The 21,695-nt window shown below is 47.7% G+C and overlaps 1 protein-coding gene and 1 pseudogene across 2 annotated transcripts; both read left to right on the top strand.

Annotated features, from left to right (window-relative positions):
- Positions 1-4,363: 4,363 nt before the first annotated feature.
- Positions 4,364-17,313, top strand: LOC136541567 (short-chain dehydrogenase TIC 32, chloroplastic-like). 2 transcript variants are annotated; one of them, XM_066533500.1, is made up of 9 exons: positions 4,364-4,662; positions 4,785-5,016; positions 7,094-7,173; positions 7,524-7,666; positions 7,751-7,867; positions 14,890-14,986; positions 15,364-15,410; positions 16,566-16,789; positions 16,873-17,313. In XM_066533500.1, the coding sequence occupies exons 1-8, from the start codon at positions 4,548-4,550 to the stop codon at positions 16,743-16,745; spliced, it is 1,011 nt and encodes a 336-aa protein (XP_066389597.1). In that variant the 5' UTR covers positions 4,364-4,547; the 3' UTR covers positions 16,746-16,789; positions 16,873-17,313. The 2 variants fall into 2 exon arrangements, with proteins under 2 accessions (XP_066389597.1, XP_066389595.1); XM_066533498.1 differs by having other exon boundaries at positions 16,566-17,312.
- LOC136541568 (uncharacterized) lies at positions 8,981-11,217 on the top strand (annotated as a pseudogene).
- Positions 17,314-21,695: the final 4,382 nt, after the last annotated feature.

Raw genomic sequence — 21,695 nt, forward strand, 5'->3', positions numbered from 1 at the left:
CGCCCCAGGGCAACAGAGTCAGGGGCGACTACGGGCGAGCCTATACGAGGCCGAGGCCCAAGCAAGCGAAACGCTTGGGATGCCCTGTGTCGTGTCCGAGACCGGTAGGGAGGTCTCCGAATGGGATCCCACCGTAGGGAGGCACCGAGCCACCGAGGCCCAGCGAACGGCCTCGGCACCCACTAGAGAAACCCTCCGGTACTCTTGGAGCGCGTCTCTGGACCGCTAGCCGACCCCCAGCGAACGGGGTACGGGCCTCCACTCGGACTTACCCGATAACAGCTCACCGGAAATGCCGTCGCTCGCGCCCACCGAGGGTAGCACGGCATCTTCCACCCCTCCTTCCGAGCGAAAAGGAAGCGCGAGGGTCGAATAAAAAGTCAGGAGAATCCCTGACGGCCCTCTTGCCCCACGCAGAGGCTAAGGGACTCTTCCTGCAAAACATTGCCGAGGCCCAGCGACTTAGGCTCGCACACGAGGGGGCTCGGCAAAACAAACCCTCCTTCCGAGCGAAAAGGAAGCGCGAGGGTCGTTCAAAAAGCCAGAAGAACTCCTGACGGCCCTCTTGCTCCGTGCAGGGGCTAGGGAGCTCCTTCTGCAAAAGACGCCGAGACCCCGCGACCTAGGCTCGCACCCGAGGGGGGCTCGGCAGACAGACCCTCACGCGAGGGGCGAACCAAAAGCCAGGGGGACCTCTAACCGCTCTCTCGCTCCGTGCGAGAGACTCGGGGGCTCCTCCTGCAACTTTGCCGAGACCCAGCGGCTCAAGCTCGCACACGAGTGGGCTCGGCAAACAGCCCCCCCCCCCCCCGTCCGAACGAAAAGGACGTGCGGGGGACGAACAAAAAAGTCGGGAGGACCCCTGACCGCCCTCTCACTCCGTGCAGAGGCTCGGGGGCTCTTCCTGCACCCAAGATAAAGACGAAGCGACCCCAGCCCATTACGGTCCAGGGGTTCGAGGGCTGGGCCCCCAGGGGTTTCGACAGCTACCCCAGGGCAAAGGAGTCAGGGACGACTACGGGCGAGCCTGTACAGGCGCGTCCTGTGTCGTGTCCGAGACCGGCAGGGAGGTCTCCGAATGGGATCCCACCGTAGGGAGGCACCGAGCCACCGAGGCCCAGCGAACGGCCTCGGCACCCACTAGAGAAACCCGCCGGTATTCTTGGAGCGCGTCTCCGGACCGCTAGCCGACCCCCAGCAAACGGGGTACGGGCCTCCACTCGGACTTACCCGATAACAGCTCACCGAAAATGCCATCGCTCGCGCCCACCGAGGGTAGCATGGCATCTTCACCCCTCCTTCCGAGCGAAAAGGAAGCACGAGGGTCGTACAAAAAGCCGGGGGAACCCCTGACGGCCCTCTCGCTCCAGGCGGAGGCTAAGGGGCTCTTTCCGCAACATCGTCGAGGCCCCGCGATCCGAACTCGCACCCACGGGCCCGGCAAACACAATGAAAACGCCTCACTCGAAAGAGAAAAAAGCCCCTGAAGAAGTGAAATCACTCCTCCAGGGCCTCGGGGGCTACACCCGGCGGGTGCGCTCGCGCGCACCCACCGAAACCTCGAATACAGAACACCATCCCGGCAGGAACTATCAAGAACCAATTCTCGTCAGAACCTCAGGGGGAGTGCCTCCACTCCCCCCAAGGCTCGGGGGCTACTGTCGGATACAGTGAGAAGGGGTACCCTAAGCAAGACCCAAAAAACGACTGCTTAGACTTCGTAAAGATCGAAACCAGCTAAACACCGCTGGCCTCGGCCGATTCTCCGACTCGCCCGAGCCCCATCACCGCTGGCCTCGGCCGATTCTCCGACTCGCCCGAGGCCCCATCACCGCTGACCTCGAGCGATTCCCCGCTAAAGGCCTCGGCCGGGCCACCGACCCTCCGTCTCGCGCGAGGCGGGCTCGGCAGCACTCCGCTGCCTCTTCCTTCTCCCGTCCCTCTGACAAAACGTCGTGTCGCATTAACTCAGCCAACTACTGCCCCTGACATCGGCCGCATGCTCGGCATAGTACAGCGGAATGACCGATGGGACAGGAGGCGGGACTGGGCAGGGGTTACCCGCCACTGTACTAACCACCATGCACATAGTTGACGCCCATGCCTCACTGTGCTGCCAACTCCTGCTCCGAGGACAACGCAGCGTGGGAGCCACGTCTGGGCTACTGTGGCCTCGGAATCAGTACCCAGGACCAATAATTCCCTCCAAGGCCTCGGCAGTTTGCCTCAGGGGCTCGGCAGCCTGAGGACCCATGTCCGCCAAAGCCCCCCGCGATGGCTCGGGCTCGGCACCTGCAGAGCCGCTGCTCCCTACGACATCATTGCACGGTGACCAGCACGTCGCCCGCCATGTCCTGCATCAAGCTGTACTGGAGCCCCACGACGCACAAAATCGAGTATGACCGGCGCGTCACTTCTGCACGACAAGGACGGGGCCACTCCATCGACCATGCCACAACAGTGGCCGGCTACAGGGCTCGGACACGCCACCCCATTTACAGAAGCGCTATGTAGCAACCTATGTACGGTCCCAGTTCTCCCTTAGAGTATAAAAGGGAGGGACCGGGGCCATTTCTAGGGAGGAAGGAAGACGAACACACCGATAGAACTACGCACTCCTACGTTGCTTGGGAACAACGCCTCAAGCAGCCCGCACCACCCACGCCGAGACCTGGGGCTAGCCCCCTCTCTCACCTAGCTTGTAACCCCCTACTACGAGCACTCCGGTGCAAGGAATACAAGATCGATCTCTCGGACTGGACGTAGGGCCTCGATTGCCTGAACCAGTATAAACCTTGTGTCTCTTTGCATCACCATCCGGGATTAGGGGCACGCAGCACAAATTCACTCGTTGGTTGAGGGACCCCTGGTTCCAAAGCACCGACAGGATGGCTCGGGCTAGGGAAGGAAGAATGATGGATATATAGCATGGACGTTTAGTCCCAGTTGGTGGCTCAGTCCAGGATTAAAGGTGACCCTCTAGTCCCGGTTGGATTGGTGGCTCCAACCGGGACTAACGTGTGACCTTTAGTCCCTCTACGATCCTAGCTGCTGGACCTGGGACTAAAGGGAGACCTTTAGTCCCGATTGGAGCCATCAACCGGGACTAAAGGTCCATCTGTGGCCCTAGCCGTTAGACCTGGAACTAATGCTGACATAGTCTCGGGCCCCAAGATGACCGGGACTAAAGCTAAAATCTGAAGGTCTGTTCTCTACTAGTGTAGAGTTGTCGTAAGTACTTGTGGAAGATCAAGGATGTGTTGCTCATTGCTCCACATTAATCAACTTATGATATGCCATGCTATGCCTAGTAGTTAGACAACTTACAATTTTTGTAGAAATACGTTTATGCAAAATAAACGTTTATTTCTTGCTACAACCAAATTGCATGATCCTTCTTTATATTATGGATAAGTTCTATTGAGTACACTCGTGTACTCATGATGCTACTATTTGAGTTTTGCAAGTGAGAACGCTCCAACCTATGGGTATTTCTATGCCCCGGACCCCTCCGTGGATTGGCAGTAGTAGCCTACCCCTTTGTGAGGCGTAGTTCATGGTCATGGCATGGGCCATGAACATGTATCGAAATTATGTTCTTTTAATTTCTGCTGTTGAACTCTGATGTTGTATGGTGTCATGAAACTAAGTGGTGAACACTTTGTGATGTGTGGGTGCCTAGGGTGGAGTCGTGGGCTCCGGCGTGGAAGGTATATGTGCGGGTGGCGGAGTTGCAGCCTCTGGCGCGGAAGGCGCGTACGTTGGTGGTGGAGCCGCGGCCTCTGGCACGAAGGTGCATGCGCAGGCGGCCTTCAAGTCGCTATTCTCACACCAACACAAGACAGCGATCATTGTGTCATTCTCAACTAAACACGAGATAGAACCACCCCAGCCCTTAAACCGAGACGGGTCTATCCTATCCCACCATATCTCCAAACCAAACGGACGCTTAGAGTTGGTTTTTTAGGGCAACCCTAGCCCAGAAATGATAAGATGGTTTCCATACTTATCAAATTATACAGTCGCTATACATAAAAACTATATTTCTAACCGATGGTTTCATCAAAATATTGTTTCTAATCACCTATCTACCATCATCTATCATCTACTTATCACACCTCTTCATAATTTGGTTCTTAGACATGATTTTTTATATAGAAACCATTTAGTTTTATCTTTTCTTTAATTCTAACACCATATTATTATTTTGCTTAGTTGACATCCTAATTATTAGGTTGGCACTGTCTATATGCTTCAGCCGGTGTCGCATGACTCAGCGTGCAGCGCTTCTTTTCTTTTTTCTTCAAATTATTATTATGTCCTGCTTGCTATCTAGAAGGTCTGTTTTTTAAATGAGAAGACGGCACACGCCACGCGTCCATCCTCTCCCAGTCTCCCTCCTCCCATTGCTCCCCCGGAGCAGAAGTGGGTTCTTTGTTCTTGCCTGGCCTGGGTGGTGGAGTTGACTGATTAGGCTGGCTCTTGAGTCTTGCCAGTTGCCGTTGCAGAGAGAAGAGACTAGAGAGGGACAGAGACAACGAGGGAAGATGATAACCTCGTGGCTTCTGGGTCGCCCGGGCAAGTCCGGCTTCTCCTGGAGCTCCACCGCCGACCATGTCACCCAGGGCATCTCTGCGGCCGGCCTCACCGCCATCGTCACCGGTCTGTACTTATCACCCAACCCTTTTTCTTCCTTCAACAACAAATCCCCCCCTCCCAACTCCCAAGACACACACACACCCCACACCAAAACCTTACTAATAATCCAACCCAATCCCATGCAGGGGCGTCCAGCGGCATCGGCTCCAAGACGGCACGGACGCTGGCGCTGCGCGGGGCCCACGTCGTCATGGCCGACAGGAGCCTCCCCGCCGCCCAGGCCGTCAGGGACGCCATCGTCGCCCAGGCGCCGGAGGCCAAGCTCGACATCATGGAGCTCGACCTCTCGTCCATGGCCTCCGTCCGCGCGTTCGCATCCCAATTCATCGCCAGGGGTCTCCCCCTCAACATTCTCATGTACGTATTCTGTTACCTGCTCCCCTCAACATCAGTGGGCTGCAGAGCGACCTGGGATGAGTGCTGAGTCCTAATCAATCACTAATTCAATCAGGATGAACCTAATAATCAATCACTAATTCAACCAGGATGAACCTAATCAACCACTAATTCAATCAGGATAAACTAGTACCACATAAGCCTGTCTATTCAAGTCTGGATCTCTCTAGTACAACGCCATGAGGATGACATTTACTACTGTCTGCCATTTTCAGGACACTGTATCATATTAGTAAACTGGATATGGTTATTATTCCGAATGCTAGGATGATTTTCCACATTCCCTTGGGATGTAATACCAATGGGTGTGAGGCCCGTGGGCTGTGGGGCCCACATGGCAGTGGCACAACTGCAGTAACTGCATCGAGTAGTAGGGGTGATTCATTGTGTAAAATGTGCCTCAAAGCTATGGAAAAATCAAATCCCTCCATACTTGTCAATCTGTGTTTCACTGTCCATCATAGGTGATCGGAGGAGGGACATGCTAATTTCATATTAGTTTGTTTTAGGTAGCACTTAATTAATTTTCGTGATTCTTGTGTTTGAGATTTTCTTAGGGCACTCTCAACGCAGAAATCACCCATAGTTTCTATAGCTCTACGAACTCACAGCTAGAAACCATTCTCCCCACTGCATAGTTTTTAAGAGGGGTTTCTATAGAGAAGAAAATTTAATAAACAGAGCAATCAAAACAGATCAGTTGTGCCAAGCACCGTGTAGCTCGACCATCCTACACCTCCCAGACTGTATGCTCCAGATGAAGCTAGCTTCCTAGCAAATGAATCGTAAAATCTCTACTCTTCCACCATCCTCCCTATTGTTCATCCGCGCTAATCAACGGAACCAAACAAATTAATGATTACGTTAAGAGGCCGCGGTGGCCGTCGGACACTCAGCGAGTATTATACTAGCAGTAGCAGCACCAAAGCCAGGCCAGGCAGTGTACGCCAAGGACGACGCGACGACATGGACAGGACGAGCAGAGGAGCGACGACAGCTGAATGCTGTCACAACACATCGACGGGCTTGCAGAGGAACAACGGCGACGACGGCTGCTGCTGTCTTCCGGCACGCCCGCCCGGCGCTGGGTCTCCCGCTGCCAAGGCGCTTCTAGCAGTCGAGGGAGAAGAGCAAGAGTGAGAGGGAGGTGATGCGCCTGCGCCAGCCGGTCGAGCGCCGGGCCAAGGCAGAGAAAGTAGAGGTGGCGGTAGCCACCCAGCACAGCGACGACGGCGCGGGTGGCCGGGCCCGCGGCTGCCACCGGCGCGGGGCCGATGTAACGAGAGGCATAGCGCCTCCTAGACGGCATTGCGGCGCGCCACGGTGGCCCAGAAGCGGTGCACGCAGGTAGCCGCAGCCAGCGAGCGCGGGTGTCTGCGACACGGAGCGCGCGCAGAGAAGGGGCGGCAGGGCGGGGGCACGTCACGGCGGCCGAGAGGCGGAGCATGCAGGTGCCGCGGCCAGCGCGCGCAGAAAGAGGGCGGCCGGGTGGGGGCAGATGAGTGCGCACCGGGGGATTTTGCGGCGGCGGTGGGGGAGGGCGCGGGCCTACTAAGGCCTTGTTTGGATGGACTCATGTCCACCTCAATCCATGCGTCATGGAGTGGATTGGAGTGAAAAATAGTTTAAGTTCCACCCCAATCCCCTCGAATACATATGGATTAAGATGGATATGAGTACATCCAAAAAAGCCATAAAGGATGGAAACAATGCTAGCATCCTCCAACGGGCAACGTGTAGTTTCTTCGCACCTCGATATACTCGTAGCTGTTACTTCTCAAAAAACGGTTTCCTTATTTTTTCCTCTCTCTCTTCAAGAAATTGCTTGTCACGTCAGCAAATTGCTTACTCGGCAGTGCAATTAATACATACAAAAACTATTGTAGTTTCTGCATTGGGAGTGCTCTTATGCCTGGTCTAATTATCTGACTTTATTTTGATAAGTCTGCTATTTCAGCACTGGTTCTTTTGACATTTGTTCAAAGTGTTGCTTCAATCTAATGGCATTTAATTGATTACTTGGTGCTTTTACTGGCAGCAACAATGCAGGAGTAATGGCAATACCTTTTGCGCTTTCAAAGGATGGAATTGAGATGCAGTTTGCAACTAACCATCTTGGTACGCATTCAGTACAATTGATTGCTTGGTTAATCCTTCGCGTGTATAGCATGTGCAAATCTAGCACTCTACCTCAACAGACCGCTAGGGGCAGATCTAGATATGTATAGAAGAGGGGGTTCAAGTTATTTTCAACCACTAGAGACCATTCTTTCTCTCTTCCATGTCTAGAAAAAATAGGAGAGGCTCTAATGCTCTATTGTTACCAAGGTGGTAGGAGGAGGGCTTAAGCCCCGCTGGCCCCTGCAGACCGCCGCAATTTTCTGCCTCACCTCACACTCAAAAGTTTTCATTCATCATGGTGTTTAGGCACAATTTTAAAACTGCGGTTCTAATCTCATAGTCTTTAGGGCATTTCCTGCTGACACACCTTCTATTGGATACCATGAAGAAGACCTCTCGTGAATCAAATATGGAAGGAAGAATTGTCAACGTTTCGTCAGATGTGCACAGATTTGCATATCGGGAAGGCATCCGTTTTGACAAGATCACGGTCTAGTCTACTTCGTTTCGAAGCAAACCTAGTAACTTGTTCAACCTAGCTTGTAAACATCTTGCATGCTAATGAACTTACCAGGCAAAGGAAGCACATGAGAAGTCAAAGCTTGCAAACGGGTATAGTAGCATTGGAGCATATGCGCAGTCAAAGCTTGCAAACATCTTGCATGCTAATGAATTTACCAGGCGATTCAAGGTATGTTCCGTCTAACACATGCCCGTTTTCTTGATTATATGGTGTATGTATTGTTATAGTACATTTGCATGCATTGCAACATGGATACCTGTGCTTGTGACCAACATCACTTGCATTATTTTTCAAAGATGTTCGCATCTGAATTTTTAAAATCGTAACTTTTTGGTAAACAAAGATCATTGGGCAGTGAGTTGTTCCAACTTGGACGTGGAAATTTGAGTCCATTTGTTGTTAATCTTGGTGTAACAAATTGAAGGAACAATCATCATCCAATCACAAGAATTGTATTTTGTCAGATTTTACTGATTATATGTTCACCATTCAGTCTGCCGGAGCATCACTGCTGGTTGTGCTGGAGCCAGTAGTGATTACTTATCACTACTAGGTCGTAAGCCTAGAATCCAGAAAATTCGAGAGGAGCTATTCACATGGCAGTGAAGGCACATATCATAGCCGGCTCAAACCACCACCGGGCAGTGATATATCACTGCCGGGTCAAGCCGCAAACCGGCTGTGATAAGATTGATATCACTGCTGGCTTAACCGGACAGTGATATATCTCTACTGGGTAAAGCCACTACATGCCGGTTTTTTATTGACCTAGCAGTGTTCTCTGTCGTTGGATCCACCTAACTATCAATTGATTGATTCTCCACCGTTGATCCCACCTACCACCGTTGCTCCCAGACGCCTCCACCATTGATCCCACCTACCACCGTTGCTTCTGCTTGTAAATCCGGACAACTGATTTGATGCTGCTACTCCCAACACCTTCCCTTCGTAGTCATTTGTAGTCTGAAGATGTGGTCTTTGTCGGGGAACCCTGTTTCTAGGAGAAAGGCCTCCATATACACCTTCCATTATTCGCAGTGAAGATGGTGCACCAAAGGTACTAGAAGCAGTTTCGTGAAGATGGCACAACGCCAGATTCAAGGTGCACGCGTTTGGTGAAAAGCCAGCGTGATCCAGTCAGTTGTTGGGCCACGACCAATGCTAGACCCCCGGTTGGTTACGTTCTAGGAGTTTCGTGAGGTGGTCATTCGAATGTTGCTTCAGCAGTACACAACCCATACTCACCAGGGGGGGGGGGGGGGGGGGGGGGGGGGGCTATTATGTGTTTGTATGCTTCGACGCTAACATTGGCCTAATTGTGGAAAGGTCTTTGTAAGCGTATATGTAATTTTTTAAGGTCTTTGTTAGCATATGTTTTATGTATACTTTTCATATGCAACAGGCATCATATATGTTGTTGTCCAAAAGTTTTGGATATATCACTGCCGGGTCAAGCCATGAGCCATCATTGATATTTTCATATCAGATCCGGGTTTTATATTGACCTGTCAGTTTGCCATTGGATCCACCTAACCATCAATTGATTGATTCTGCACTGTTAAATACACCTACCACCGTTCCTTCTGGTTATGAAACCGGCGCCTGGACACCTCCACGGACAGAGGAGCTAGGTCCCTGCATGTGTGCTGGCCATTTGTCTATAGTCTCGATATGTGTTCTCTATGGGAGAAAGCTCTCCACGTGCACCTTGTTAACTATGTCGAGGCCCGTTGCCCATATATATTCTTGGCCTATATGGCCCATGAGGATTTCTCTATATATGGTGGTGATCCCTAAGAGATTGCATTCACTCACACATATCACAGCTTAATAACATGGAATCAAAGCAAGGTTTAGGGGTTGAATTAGGGCTAATCTAATCCCTAATCACCGAAGATCCATTTTTTCCCTGGCCAACAGCTTGCCCTTCGCGTGTGCCGGCCGTCGGCTGCCCATCGCGGCTCCTCTGTTCTTCACGCTGCGTGTTGCAGCTATCGCGGATCGGCCCATCGTCATCTGTTCTCGGCCCGTCATCATCGCCCGTGGGGAGGTCGCGATTTCTTCTCCGCCTGCCCAGTCCTCGTCACGTGCGAGCTTTCTTCCTCCGCCCGCCCGTGCGCATTTCCTCCGCGCTGCCTGCCCCTGTGCGCGCGTTGTCCGCGCCACCCCCCCTGCTTGCGCGTGACGTCCGCGCCGCCTGCTCGCGTGCGCGTGTCGTTGGTGCTGCCCGCCCGCGTGCGGCGTCATCCGCGTCACCCTCTAGTGTGCGCGCCGTCCGCCCATTGTCGTTTGGCTGGCACATGCTGCTACTTCTCTGCTTCCGTCGTCGTATGTGGACAGCTGCTGCAACTACAAGCGGAGCTACTGAAGCTGTGCTTCTCCTCTGCTTCCGTGGAGGACATTTGAGGCCACTTCTGTTTGCTGTAATCTCTGGTTCCTTCAAAAGCACTGTGTTATTCTTGATGGTCAAAATTACCTAGAGTGGGCTTTTTGTGTGGAGACTGCTTTAGGGGGTCATGGCCTCCTTTTTCATCTCACTGATGATCCTCCTGTGCTTCAGCGAGATCAGAGTAATACTGCTGATGTCAAAACTTAGCAGATTGACGAAGGGAAGGTGATGGCTGCCATGGTCAATAGTACTAAGCAATCTATGATTATGAGTCTCTCCAAGTGTAAAACAGCCAAGGCTATCTGGTCATGCTTGAAGGAGCGCTATGTTCAGGACAGTGGTGCTCTCTTGCACACTCTTATGTAGCAAACTCATCTTATTGAGCAGCGAGACATGTCTATTGATGAGTACTACTCAACCTTTGATCATCTGATGGGATCCTTGACCTCTATGGTGCCTGAATGTACACCTGCTGATTGTCCAGCCCACAAATTTATTGACAAGTTCCTTACTTATCGTTTTGTCATGGGTGTAAGAGCGGAATTTGATTCCATATGTACCCGGTTGCTTCATGATTCTTCCACTCTAACCATGGCAGAGGCATTGTGAGATTTGCTTGCTGAAGAAATACGTCTTTGGTCTATGCCTCTTCCATGCAAGTGTCTCATAGTGTGTTGGCTGCTTCTCAGAAGTTCAGTACAGCAAAGGGTGCCTCTCAGGAGCCTTGCCTGCATTGTGGCAAAATTGGTCATAGTCCAGATAATTGTTTCTTGCATCATACAGAGAAATTGGCTGAATACCGTGCTCGTCGAGCTGCTCGCACCACTAGGGGTCGTGGTACCGCTTTCAGTCCTAAAGGATCTGTGTCAGTTGCTGCTGCCTCTCTTGTTGGTCCTTCTTCCTCGTCTTGGGTGCTTGATTCTGGGGCTTCTTTCCATGTGACATCTGATCAGTCTCAGCTTCTTGCCTGCAAGCTAGTCACCGATGGTACATCTTGCCATATCACTCATCAGGGTTCTCTTTCAAATTCTTATTTCTCTGTTCCTGATGTCTCTTTTGTACCTGAATTATCCATGAATCTTCTTTCTGTTGGTCAACTTGCTGACCACAACTATTTTGTTGGATTTGATGACTCATCTTGTTTTATTCAGGATCGTCAAACCGGGACTATACTTGTGACCGGCCATCGCCGTAGGAGCTCACCTAGCCTCTACATTCTTGACACCTTGCGTCTTCCTCACATTTCCGCTCATGTGTCATCAGCCGCATTGTCATCATCGCCATCTACCTCGTCCTTCGCCAAGTGGCATCACCGTCTTGGTCATTTATTGATGATTATTCTCGATATACTTGGATTTACTTCATGAAACATCAGTCTCAGTTGTGCTCCATTTACCAAAACTTGCTCGCATGGTACACACTCTGTTTTCTACCTCGATTCGAGTCTTTCGTTCTGATTTTGGTAGGGAATATTTATCCACTACCTTTCACCAGTTTTTGGACTCTGAGGGTACTCTTGCTCAGCTCTCGTGTCCTGGCGTTCATACTCAAAACGGGGTTGCTGAGCACAAACACCGTCACCTCATTGAAATAGCTCGCGCACTTTTGATTATTTCTTTTGTTCCATCACACTTTTGGGGCGAGGTTGTTTTGACATTTCTGTATCTTATTAATCGACAACCGTCATCCAAATTGTCTAGCAAGTGTCCTGGTGAAGTTCTTTTTGGGACTCCTGCTCGCTATGATCATCTTCGAGTTTTTGGATGCCTATGCTATGTTCTGCTTGCACCTCATGAGCAAATAAAGTTGACTGCTCAGTCAGTTGAGTGTGTTTTCCTACGATATAGTCCTGAACACAAGGGTTATCATTGCTATGATCCTTCTTCTCGTCGCATACATCTCTCTCATGATGTCACCTTTGTTGAGGATCGTCCTTTCTTTTATAGCTCCTCTACAAAGTCATCATATGCTCCTACAAAATCCACATCCTTTATGTGCCTTCTCCTATTTCAATAAGTGATGACGCCACTCCATCGTGTGTGTCCCCTTCCCACACACATTCCTGTTCCTTCGTCTTTAAACACCCTTGATGCCCCACCCTTACCCACTCATCCACCCACTCTTGTTGATAATCCACCACCCAACCTTCCTACATCTCCACCACGTTATCCAACAATTACAAAGGTCTACACCTGCCGTCCTAAACCTCCTATTCCCACTTCCTTGTCCAGTCTTGATGCTCCTAATGTTGCTAATTCTACTATTTCTGATGAGACACAGGTTGGTCCACGATATAATCTATGGAATCGTGCTACTATTGAGCCTCCTGACAAGTTGGGGTTTCCACGTGTGAGTGCTGCTATTCATGAGCCATCCACTTATCAGGAAGCTTCTAGTATTCTAGAATGGTAGTTTGCTATGTCAGCTCTTGATCGTACATGCACTTGGGAGCTTGTCCTGTTACCTTCACATGTTGTACCAATCATCTGTAAGTGGGTATTCAAGATTAAAACCAAGTCAGATGGTTCTATTGAGAGATATAAAGCTTGTCTTGTTGCAAGAGGGTTTCAACAGACTTAGGGACTAGATTATGAAGAGACATTTGGCCTTGTTGCTCACATGACCACTGTTCGTACTTTGATTGTAGTGGCAGCTACTTCCTCTTGGACTATCTCTCAAATGGATGTTAAGAATGCCTTTCTTAAAGGTGATTTGAATGAGGAAGTCTATATGCAGCCACCCGCAGGTGTTGATGCTCCTCCAGGTTATGTTTGCCACCTTCGTCGTGCTTTGTACGGCCTCAAACAAGCTCCTCGTGCTTGGTTTGAGCACTTTGCTTCTGTAACACAGGCTGCTATTTTTTCTCCTAGTGATCATGATCCTGCATTATTTATTCATATTTCTCTACGTGGTCGTACTTTGCTTCTTTTATATGTTGATGATATGTTGATTACAGTGATATGGAACATATTTCTTTTGTGAAGAAGCAACTTGGTGAACAATTTCAGACGTCTGATTTGGGACCTCTCAGTTATTTCTTGGGCATTGAGGTTTCACATTCTACAAAAGGCTATTATCTCCCAGTCTAAATACATACAAGACCTTCTTGCTCGTTCGGGACTTACTGATACTCGAATGGATGCAACACCTATGGATCTTCACTTGCAGCTTCATCCTACAGATGGTGCACCTCTTGAGGATTCCTCTTGATATCGACATATTGTAGGCAGCCTCATTTATCTCACTGTGACCAGACCTGATATTGTTCATGCAGTTCATATTTTGAGCCAATTTGTGAGTGCTCCTACTTCCATTCATTATGGGCATTTGCTTCATGTCCTTAGATACCTAAGAGGGACATCATCTCAGTGTCTATTCTATGTCCGCAATAGTCCACTTCAACTTTATGCATACTCAGACTCCACTTGGGCTATTGATCACACGGATTGCCGTTTTGTCACAGGCTATTGCATTCTTCTTGGCTCTTCACTTCTTGCATGGAAGTCCAAGAAGCAAGCAGCCGTATCTCGTTCTAGTATAGAGGCGGAACTTCAAGCTCTTGCTACCACCACTTCAGAGATTGTATGGCTCTGTGGTTACTAGCTGACTTTGGTATTTCCTATGATGCACCTACACCTCTTCTTTGTGATAATACTGGAGCCATACAAATTGTCAATGATCCCGTGAAGCATGAGCTTACAAAGCATATTGGTGTTGATGCCTCATTTACTCAATCTCACTGTCATCAGAAAACAATTGCTCTCCAATATGTGCCCTCTGAACTGCAAGTGGCAGATTTTTTTCACTAAAGCACAAACTTGAGAGCAGCATTGACTTCACTTACTCAAACTCAATGCTTTAGATCCTCCTCTTCCACCTTGAGTTTTGGGGGTGTTAAGTATGTCAAGGCCCATAGCCCATATATATTCTAGGCCTATATGGCCCATGAGGATTTTTCTATATATGGTGGTGATCCCTAAGAGACCGCATTCACTCACACATATCACATGTTAGTAACACACCTTCCGTTTTGTAGTCAAGATGATGCATAAGAGGTATTAGAAGAATGTTTATGAAGATAGAGACACGCCGTAGCTAGGGCGCGCTAGTAGCAATGCAACCCTTCCCCAGTTGGTTGTTATTTCGCGGCCAACTACCAAAGGCATGGGGTCATCACGGCTCCAAACCCTTTGTGCACTAATTCATGTGTTGATATACTTAAATGATGTGCTCGGATACACAACAGGAGATGATTGCCACATGGATTATGTCATGGCACTTGGTGCCCAGTAGTAGTGTGTGTGCTCCACTTTTGTAATAAGGGTGTAATAGTGAGACTTTGGTTTGTAATGACTTTATCTCTACATACCTATATTAAGTATGCATATATGGTTTTTCTAATTATGGTGTATTCATATATCGTTTCTTGTGAGAAATGTGATCACAATGAGAATTCTCTAGTGCATTAATTAATATAATTCTCTGGTATTGAGCCAGTAGTGACACTCAAAAATTCAATGCTAGTTGTACTGATCCGGCAGTGCTCTTATCAGTATCGCTGCCGGGTTGAACTATGAACCGGCAGTGATATCATGAGTGTCGATCATGCCGGGTCAGCAAACCAGCAATGATAGGCCAACCCCATCAATGACGATTGTCCTCTGCCGGACGCAATTCCGACAGTGATGAGGGGTTCCGACCCGGCAATGATTACCTGTTCTGGAGTAGTGAGTTTTCATTTTACTAGGATGTTCTACAACTATTTTTCGGTTCATCTATGATACAATATTTTGTCTAACAGGAAGAGAATGTCGAAGAGAATGTCAAAATAACCGCAAATTCTCTTCATCCTGGTGCCGTTATCACAAACCTTCTTCGCTACCATAGTATCCTATATGGTAAGTATAATTGGCATTCTTTCCACAACGTTTAACTCTCCTGGTCTTATAAACTAAAAGGGGAAACATATACATTTGGCTAATTTAATAGAACTTATTGAACTATTTCAGTTGATGCTTCTTATATTTGCAAAAAAAAAAAATTGATGCTTCTTATTTTTATGAACAAACCATGGCAATTAGGAGGGCATAAAGGAACATTTAAGGTTAGATCCACACATGCATAATATAAACAGCAATCGAGACAACTTAAATTATCAGCAATTGAGAAACGACCTGATAGGATTTGTTGCCTTTTGAAACCGTAGTTATGCTTCACTGATTACTTTTTTAAAAAAAAAGAACACTGGTTACATTGAATTTTCTGCTGCGTGCAGTTCTCCATCGGACACTTGGTAAATTGGTGCTGAAAAATGCTGAACAGGTAATTTTTTTATTATGTTTTTAATCTTCAGGGTCCTTTCGCATTTTAGATGTTTAGGTATTTGAGACTAGACCTGACGTGGCATTTTGCAAATCTATGGTTTGCTGGTAGTGGCAGTATTGATTCATGCTTACGGTGTTTCAAGTTCGAGGCAGTGGTAGCATTGAGACCTTGTCCCTCCGTCCCTTTTTATCTATCGTTCTCATTTTCCGAGAAGTCAAACGTACTTAACTTTGACCAAATATATACAAGAAAAATATTAATATCTATGGTATATAATTAGTATCATTAGATAGATCATTGAATCTATTTTCATAAAACTTATTTGGAGATACAAATGTTGCTAATATATTTTACGAACCTAATCAAACTTAAAAAAGTTCGACCAACACGAATATCATAACGACAGAAAAAAAGACAGAGGGAGTATTAGAATAAAGCTTCCATGAGATCTGTGACGTTGCATCCGCCACAACTGACAACCATTATGTTAAATTAGAAGAGGGACAGGAACATCTTAAAAGTAGTATATCCATATTGTGATCTGACAGTGCCATCACCATGCCTCAAGTTGCTATGGTACTCATCTGTCAAAATCTTCACTCGTGGAAAGGCAGTTGGAGGCCATTCTTATCCTATATACACTTTTGCCTTTGCCATGTATTACCCCCCCCCCCCCCCCCCCCCCCCCCACCCCCAAGCTTGTGATCTACTCTGTTGGTCCTAAAATAAATGATCTTATAGCTATGAATGTGGACAAGTAGATTCATAGCTAAAGGGTCATCTATTTTAGAACGAAAAGAGTATGATAGACTGACTGGCTTTATTGGTAGGCACCGCAAATCTAGAATTCACTTATGCTGCCTTTATTATATACTACTGGCTTCATATTGCAGCTTACTTCATCCTATAATAAGAGTTTTTTTTAGCTTTCTACACTTGTTCCAAATTATTTGTCATTCTCACTTTTCAATGCACATTTCTCTTTTACCAATACATCTCTATCTCTAGCTCTTCTTTTCGTTTCCTGTGCACTACACCTTTTTCACTTTTCCTTAGTTCCCATGCTTAGAGCTAAAACAACAAATAATATGAGTGGAGGAAGTAGATTAGATGATTGGGAGGCTTTGATTGGTTTGCTTGGAACGTAAACAGGGTGCGGCAACCACATGCTATGTGGCACTCCACTCGGACGTGAATGGCAAGTCGGGGGAGTACTACTGCGACAGTAACCTGTGCGAGCCAAATGCGAAAGCCAAGGACATGGAGCTGGCCAAGAAGCTCTGGGATTTCAGCGTCGAGCTCATCACCTCAGCTGATGCCTCGTTACCATAGCTTCCCTTTTGTCAGACATGGATGCAATGTAAAGAACCGTGACGGTTGGTAAAAATCCTTATACTGTGTGTATCCTTGGCTCTGGTGGATGCAATTTAAATCCTTTCACGGATGGTAAATTCTCTAGGCTAGCGTGGAGCTCTGGTGTGGATCAGCAACCTGTACTTTGTGTATCACTCAACATTTGGCGGGTCACCGTACAAGGGTTGCTCGCATTACTGCATGAGGATGGTGTGTGCTTGTGTAAAAGAAAATGTGCCTGCTGCTGGATGGGGTGGATATATATACTTCAGCTCGTGTTTGGCTTCGCGTGTTGAGATCCTTAGAAGACTCTGTTCTGCGGTTTCTGAATCATTCGAAGTTTCGAACCCAAAATAACGAGACAGTACTGGCACTACAGGATCCCGAGCGAGAAGACAGGGACAGCTAGTGGGCCCATTTATCAGTGGCCCACTTGTGATTGTATGGGCAGCCCCGTGATCCAGGACGGGACACGCGAGTCGACCAGGCGGCTGGGGCTAGCGGACGGTTTCTGGTGTTGGGCGGTTGACCGTGACTAAGCTTAACCAAAGCTCAAACTTATCAACTCTAGTTTAAATTTTAGTTATGAGTAAAATGCACCACATGTTCATTAATTTTTTGAGAGATGCCGTCTAGGTCTATCAATTCTCAATGTACATTTTTTTTGAAAAATTCAAAGTATATTTTTTGGTCTCTGAACCTTTTATTTTATATTATGCACTATGGGTTCATAACTCTTCCGGAGCTTGTCAGTCTGTTCGGTTGGCTGGTTCGTATCGTTGCTGGTTCGTGAAGAAGTACTGTTGGTTGGTTTGTGTGAGAGAAAAATAATGTTCCGGCTGAAAATTTATGATCGTTTACGACAAGCCACAGCCAAATGAACAGGATGATCAACGGGACCAGCTGATCCTTGCAGGGCAGCATCTAGAGACGTCGGCCTTGTATTTTTTTTTGTTCCAAAGGGCAGTTGTCAAATAGGTCTATTGGTCTCATTTAGTAAAAAACTTTGCTTTGTTCATTTGTGTGGGTGGCTGTAAGATGGAGTTCTTAACAGCTCGTGTGCTGGACTACGGGCCGAAACTTGTAATAATTGGCCAGATTCTACCTGTCGGTAGATGAAGCCGGGTATGAACTATCCTTTATAAAAAAATCATCTGAATGACCCTTTCATATCAAGCCATCAATTATAAATTTCCATACAATTTCATGGGCATTGTACTCTTTCCATCTCAAACCTCTGAATATTTCTTTAGCCCTATCTGCTTGTCCTTTAGCAGCAAGCCCAGAAAGCAGATGCTGGTAAGATATCAAGCTTGGTAAAAAAAAACATGTGCAATGAAGGAGCAAAGCAATGCCTAAGCATCAGGATACATGCTCAATTTGCAAAAGCAATTAACAAGAGCAGTGCATATATCTTCATTCAGAGGTAGATTATCTTTTTTCATATAAGAAACAAAAAAAGTCACCTCATCCAATCTTCTATCTTCAGAAAAGTCCTCCAGGATGGCCAAATAAGCTCTTGCACTAGATGGAACACTGTTCTTCTTCATTAGCTCAAATAATTCAAAGACATAAGCAAGCTATATAGTCTTCCACACAAAAGTTGCTTTCAAAGGGTACATGTTCTGCTAGCCTCCTCTGTAAAAGATGTCTAAGCAAAGAACAAAAAGGTAAAACGGTTTGGCATAGAAGCAACACCCGTCATGTGCTTCAAGATTGTAACTCTGCATGATCTGTCTGCTCAATACTTGTATGCCCATCAATCAAAGTGTTATATGCCAAAGCATCTACAATGATTCCACTTTTTTTCATCTCCATCACAACATTTTCTGCTTCATGAAGCCTGCCTTCATTGCAGTATGCATGCACAAAAGTAGTATTAGACCCTGTTTGGCACAGCTTCACTTCACTAGTGGAGCTGCTTTTTTTGGCTTTTTCTTGACCAATTTGGCAAAACAGCTCCTCATAGTGGGAAAAAGAGCGAAAAGACCAAAATGCCCTTCTCTGTTTTTCCCTTTTCTCCTCCTTATCCGCTGGGTTCTTCCGAGCTGCTTCTTCCTCGCCAGCTCGCGTGCTCCCAGCAGCTATGCGCCCCGGCTGGCCGCGCCCACCTGCCATCATGCACGCCTTGGCTGCGGTGCCCGACGGCCACGAGCGCCCTGGCTACCTGCATGCTCAGCAATGGCGTGGCCAGGTGGCCGCATGCTCTGGCTAGCCGTGCGCTCTAGCGGCGGCATGCTGATAGGATATAAATGGCTAGAGGGGGGGTGAATAGCCTAATTAAAATTCTACAAGACACTAGAACAAATTGGTTAGACAATAAGATGGCGAAATAGCAATTTGCTCTAGCTCTACTTTCACAATAAGCAAGCCGCCAACATAATGCTAGTTGCTATGATCACTAAGGTTGATTCTCACACAATCAAACACGCTAGCAACTAATTCTACACTAGAGAGCAAGCTAGGTAACTAATTACAACTACTTATCACTACAAGCTACTCTACTATCTAGGCAAGCAAACACACCCTACACAAGTAACTACGAAATGTAATGCTCAAGATAGAGGGGGTTTTACCGAACTGAGCAAGTGACAATATGAATACCAAAGAGACAACTGACACCAAGATTTATCCCCGTGGTTCGATTGCTTGCCGGCAACCTACATCCACGTTGTGGCGACTCACTTGGTGGCTCACGCTCTAATTGGCATCACACGCCTAGCCCACTGTGTGGGATATACCCCCGGGGTGCCACAAGATGTAGAAGATATGATTTACTAGGACTCTTATAGATATTGTAATCCAAATAGAATACCTACCATATAGCTGACTAGGATACTTGTAACCTTATCCCTCCAGAGTTTATAAGGAGGGGTAGGGGTCCCCTAGTTGGTATCCAGATACAAACCATGGGCTTAGCCTAGACTTATTCCACTGCATACACAATCAATACAAATCAGCAGAACACAGGACGTAGGGTTTTACGTCATAATGACGGCCTGAACCTGTCTAAATCTTGTGTCTCTGTTGCCATCTAGTTTCTGATCACGCGCACCTCCACCACTAAATCTACCATCATGGGTACACCCCTCGGTGGACTATCGACGACATCTCATCGACAGTTGGCGCTCCAGGTAGGGATGTGCGTGCTGATTCCCATGGTGAACTAGATGGTGCGCTTCCCAAGCTCTCCGTTCTCCCCCTAGCCAAGCCAGTCCTTCACGATTGGATCCATCTCTTGGGTCATCAACGCTAACGTTGAGGGGGAGATCGTGGAGGCGGTGCAGGATAATCCTGTGCCGATCATGCCAACATCTGCGCCAGCAGATCTAATCTCGGAACTCGTTCTGGGCTCATCTTCCTCGTTGAGAGCTCGCCACCCAGTGCCTCGTCGGCCGAGGAAGCCCATCAAAGAGGATGATTTGATTGGGTCGGCAAATGCATAGCCGATTGCTTGTCTCTTGCGGAGTCGGTCTTAGACCGATCTACCAAAAGCGATGAATTTCCGCCACTCTAGCACCACCAGGTGGTCATTGGTAAGTGCTCCACTCGTTCAAGCCATCCAAGGTGGCAAGATGAAGATTTGATGATCACGGCTATTGGCGGTCCTTAACTCTTATTTATAACCGCCAACGCTCGAATAAAATCCACTCAAAAGAACACCAAACTTAGAATTAGGGTTTATAACAAACGAATTTCACGAGTTTTGGTGTTTGACCATTTTGTAGGGACAAGCATAAAAACATGACAAGATCGGCCAAAAATGAAAGAAAATACAAACAAACAACCATTCCATCATTTTGGCCCAAGCAAACAAAGGAGAAAGAGGGAGAAGCCCACCTACCTGACAAAACTGGGCACCAAACCGATGGAGGAGTGGCCTAGGCCCAGCCAGCAGCCCACCTGCCAAAGACGGTGGCCAGACAAGGCAGGCCTGGTGTGGCCCTCTTGCCGCCTTTCGAGCCCACCATCGGTAGGGCAGTAACATTAATGCTCATGAAGGCAGTTTTGGGTGGGTTGCCTAAAATAATCCATGCAAACCATCCTACTTGAGCTATAAAAGGTGAAGGCCACCCCCTCATTCACAACAACACACAAGGGAGCAAAAAGCAAGAGAAGAAGAGCAACACTCCTAGGATTAGGCCATAGTTATCTAGAGTTGATAAGGGAGAGATGTGAGGGAGAGTTTGGGGAAGTGCCGGACTTGTCGGTCATCTTCCCCCGCTTGTACCTCGACGAACAAATGCTTGACAGAATCTTTCGTTAGTAAGTGTTCGTGGTTCTTTTGGTATAAAAGTCTTTCGGTTAGTTAATCTTTACTCTTATTTGCATGCGGGTTCGTCGTCCGCTCTTGTAGCAGATACTCTAGTAGAGGGCCCTTCTAGAAACGGATAACCCTAATCACGCTAGAGTAGTAGTCGATAGCGTAGACGTGGTGTCTAGGCTAGAGGCCACCTTCATTTGCCTCATGCCCCATGGTTGAGGGGTAGGTGGCAGGTGGTGACAACCCTATTCGTCCCTTGTAATCCCCCATGTTCAGGTTCGATGTAGAGCTACAGGCCGGCAACGCTTGGCAGACCAAATGTTCACCGGTGCCCGAAGTAAGCAAGTAGAAGTGGAATTTATCTATCCTTAGACTCTATAACCATAGGAATCCATCTCAACCTCTACCAACTCTATCCTTGTGTTGTCCTTGGATGAATTGCTAGAGGAGTACCTCCGTTCCCAATGGAAAATACGATACCGTGAATACTTCTGGGTGAAGTGCTACAACGGTACTTCCGTGTGCTTGGGGATTATTTCTATTTGCATTAAGAGATATGAACTAGCATTTCTGGCACTGTTGCAGGGGAACGGTTGTTGTATTTCCTTCCAACCTAGTTCAGCCTCATATCTGTATCTTTTATTTTTATAAAAATAAAAATATTT

Source organism: Miscanthus floridulus, chromosome 3 (assembly GCF_019320115.1).
Source record: "Miscanthus floridulus cultivar M001 chromosome 3, ASM1932011v1, whole genome shotgun sequence".
NCBI lineage: Eukaryota > Viridiplantae > Streptophyta > Magnoliopsida > Poales > Poaceae > Miscanthus > Miscanthus floridulus.

Coding starts and splice junctions, on each gene's coding strand:
- LOC136541567 (XM_066533500.1), top strand. CDS start 4,548: ATGATAACCTCGTGGCTTCTGGGTCGCCCGGGCAAGTCCGGCTTCTCC. Junction 7,174..7,523: donor GTTTGCAACTAACCATCTTG/GTACGCATTCAG, acceptor CATAGTCTTTAG/GGCATTTCCTGCTGACACAC. Junction 15,411..16,565: donor TGCTGAAAAATGCTGAACAG/GTAATTTTTTTA, acceptor GAACGTAAACAG/GGTGCGGCAACCACATGCTA.